The sequence below is a fragment of the Rhinopithecus bieti genome, unplaced genomic scaffold (assembly GCF_001698545.2).
Source record: "Rhinopithecus bieti isolate Rb0 unplaced genomic scaffold, ASM169854v2 scaffold_27038, whole genome shotgun sequence".
In the NCBI taxonomy this organism is placed as follows: domain Eukaryota; kingdom Metazoa; phylum Chordata; class Mammalia; order Primates; family Cercopithecidae; genus Rhinopithecus; species Rhinopithecus bieti.
The window spans coordinates 313,236-316,479 of record NW_016812221.1 but is presented as its reverse complement, the minus strand read 5'-3'; the positions used below and the strand labels follow the sequence as shown (position 1 = coordinate 316,479).

Here is a 3,244-nt window from a genome sequence, read left to right as displayed (position 1 = left end):
TTTTTTGAGACGGAGTCTCGCTCTGTCGCCCGGGCTGGAGTGCAGTGGCCGGATCTCAGCTCACTGCAAGCTCCGCCTCCCGGGTTTACGCCATTCTCCTGCCTCAGCCTCCCGAGTAGCTGGGACTACAGGCGCCCGCCACCTCACCCGGCTAGTTTTTTGTATTTTTTAGTAGAGACGGGGTTTCACCATGTTAGCCAGGATGGTCTCGATCTTCTGACCTCGTGATCCGCCCGTCTCGGCCTCCCAAAGCGCTGGGATTACAGGCTTGAGCCACCGCGCCCGGCCAATTTGGGATATTTTCATCACTCCAAAAAGCTTGCTCCCCTGCCCTCCCCTCCCCATCCTGCCCTGCCTCACTTTGCCTCCCACCCTACATGCTTCCTCTGGGTGAGGATGTTTGCTGACTCTTTGGCTTCCACTGACAACTCAGGCACACAGCCCTGGCTTAGGTAGTTCTCCATTTATTTCCTCCCACATGGATCCTGAGCTGTCTCTGGGTCTCACTTTTGGCCAGTAGAATGCAGTTGAGGTGATGCTGTGTGACCTCCAGGTAGGTCAGAAGAAGTCTTGCAGATCCTCCGGGGGCTCTTGCTCTGGGGAAGGCAGTAGCTACCCTGGGCCGTCGTGTTGTAAGGAAGCCTCTGAGAGCCACATGGGGGCCATGTGAAGAGGACAAGAGTTGATGGGCTCCCAGCCCATCAGTCCCTCCAGGTGCCAGATGCAGGAGCGAAGGAGCCATCTTGGACACAGCCCTGTTGAGTCTTCAGATAATTTTCGGCAGCCTAGCTGCTACCTGAAAGCTGATGCCTGAGCAACACGTGTGAGAACCGCCCAGCTGAGCACAGTCAACCCACAGACAGAGCAACCATCACAAGTCATGTTTTTGGGCTACTGAGTTTTGGGTGCTTTGTTTTCTGGTGGTCAACAGTGGAGGTGCTGCATTAGACTGGGTACATGTACCCCTCATTCCTGTCGCCAGAGGCCAGGGCTCACTCTGAATCCCCACCCTGACTCCCCATATTCATACCCCTCAGCATCCCCACTGCTCTTCCCTGCCTCTCTCTCTGCTCCTTGTCCCCCCAGCCCTGCCTGACTTAGCCTCCTTTCCCTTCTGGCTGGGCATGCACACTATGGTATGGGTCCTCTCGCTTCCAGCCTCTCCCTGCCCATTACAGAGGCCACCACGCACCCAGGAGCTTCCAAATCCTACCTGTGGTTCTCACCCGAGACCCCTTTAATGGCCTCAGCGTTCAAAAGGGCAGCATGACTGGCACTGGAGCTCCAGGGCTGGCACCTCCCCGCCCTCTCTAGTGTCCCCCTGGGCTGTCCCTGCCCTCCCCACCTTCCCTGCCTCCGCTCCCCAGACACTGGGCTGTGCCCACCCCTCCTTCCTGTGCTCGATGCTCTCCTGCTTTTCCATCCCCACTGGACCAGGCTCCCGGCAGCAGGTGTTGTGCTGGTGTCTCTGTGAAGTCTCCCTGACATCCCTGCTGCGCGTTGTCCCCCTGGCACCTCTGTTGTGCCCCTAACGACACCCATCATACTCTGCGCAGTGTGTTTGTTGCCAGGCCCAGCTCTCACACTGGATGGAGAGCACCAATTTGACACCAGGGCACAGCCTCCTCCCCTGCCGAGCCTGCCACGGCGCCTGGCACATGGTCGATCACAAATAAATAACGAGTAAACAGCCCATTACATGTTTACTGCATAAGCAGATGCATGTAGAGATAAATAAAGACCATCCAGACGAGAGCAAGGCCAGGCTCTGAGTTCAGAGCTTGGGAGTGCCCTACCCTGAGATCGGCAGGCAGGGGGCGGGGCACAGGTCTGCCGATTAGGGTGGTGGTGGTGTTGTGGGGAAGGCAGTGGCGGCTGATGGAGAGTGAGGTGTCCGGTGGTTGGTGAGAGGACATGTTTGGCGTCCTCTGGTTGGTCCTGAGTTGGAAGTGGGGGCAGAACACAGAGAAATCAAGCCCTGACTGTCCCAGCACTTGGCTGCAGAGGTGAAGCTGCAGTTTCCAGCTTCTTTGTGGTCCGGAGTCAGTAGCTGCGTGGGACTGGCCCCTGTCCAGATGCCTACACTCAGCCTCTCATGCGGGGAGATGAGCGTCTTCCTCCTGGGACCAAAGGAGGGAACAAGAAGGAGAAGGAAGAGGCAGGGCTGCGATTGTGCCCACGGTGCTGCTGGGCTGCCAGGTCCCTGCTCTGGGTACTTCTCTGCTTTGGGGCGTCTCATCTAGAAGCTGCAGCCTGGCCTGTCTCACCTCTACACAGAGCGGCCGCTGGGGCCTGACGGAAAAAGGTAGGGCCGCTGCATGTCCAAGCAGCTGTCAGCCACCAGGGAAGTTTTCAGCAAGGGAGGCCCAATCTCACGAATCACTCGCACGTCCTGTCCTCTGGGTGTCAACAGGACACGTGCACGGCCCAGAGCCCAGGATCGACCCTGCAGCGAGCGGAGCCAGCTCTGCCCTTGGTCGGGGTGCCCTGTGGGGATGACTCTACCTGCCGGGTACCTAGCCTGGCCCTCCTGGGCCCTCAAAACTCAGAAGAGTAGGGGCAGGGGTTATAGCACCAGCCCCAGGAGCTTATGCTCAAAACATGAAAGCTGTGGTTTTGCAGATGATTTATGGGGATTTGTAATGTCTTTGACAAGATTTAGCATCAAGCTTTTTACTTAGCAGATTGAATTACTATGGAAACAAACTAGATACTGATAATTATAAGAAAAACTGAAGAAGTGTCTGATCCAAGAGATTTTTAAGCAAATATCCCGGAATAGAGACCCCCATGTATATAGAACATTTGAAAATAATGAGCTTCCAGCCGGGCGCGGTGGCTCACTCCTGTAATCCCAGCACTTTGGGAGGCTGAGGTGGGCGGATCACAAGGTCAGGAGATGGAGACCATTCTGGCTAACACGGTGAAATCCCATCTCTACAAAAACACAAAAAATTCGCCAAGCACTGTGGCGGGCACCTGTAGTTCCAGCTACTTGGGAGGCTGAGGTAAGAGAACAGCGTGAACCTGGGAGGCGGAGCTAGGAGTGAGCTGAGATCGTGCCACTGCACTCCAGCCTGGGTGACAGAGCCAGACTCTGTCTCAAAAAAACAGAAGGCCGGGCGCGGTGGCTCAAGCCTGTAATCCCAACACTTTGGGAGGCCGAGACGGGCGGATCACGAGGTCAGGAGATCGAGACCATCCTGGCTAACACGGTGAAACCCCGTCTCTACTAAAAAAAAAT

At 56.3% G+C, this 3,244-nt stretch overlaps 2 protein-coding genes across 2 annotated transcripts in view; one reads left to right on the top strand and one right to left on the bottom strand.

Moving 5' to 3' along the window:
• The window catches only part of P2RX2 (purinergic receptor P2X 2), a 31,235-nt gene that overhangs the window by 24,665 nt on the left and 3,326 nt on the right, over positions 1–3,244 (bottom strand). The window contains exons 2-3 of the mRNA XM_017895629.1: positions 2,298–2,446; positions 1,995–2,120 (exon numbers count right to left, since the gene is read on the bottom strand). Coding sequence (XP_017751118.1) covers positions 1,995–2,120; positions 2,298–2,446 — 275 coding nt within the window. The remainder of the gene's footprint in view (positions 1–1,994; positions 2,121–2,297; positions 2,447–3,244) is intronic.
• LRCOL1 (leucine rich colipase like 1) overlaps positions 2,177–3,244 on the top strand; it is a 9,491-nt gene continuing 8,423 nt past the window's right edge. Inside the window, exon 1 of the mRNA XM_017895636.1 lies at positions 2,177–2,305. The gene's annotated coding sequence lies outside the window, so the exon portion shown is untranslated. The remainder of the gene's footprint in view (positions 2,306–3,244) is intronic.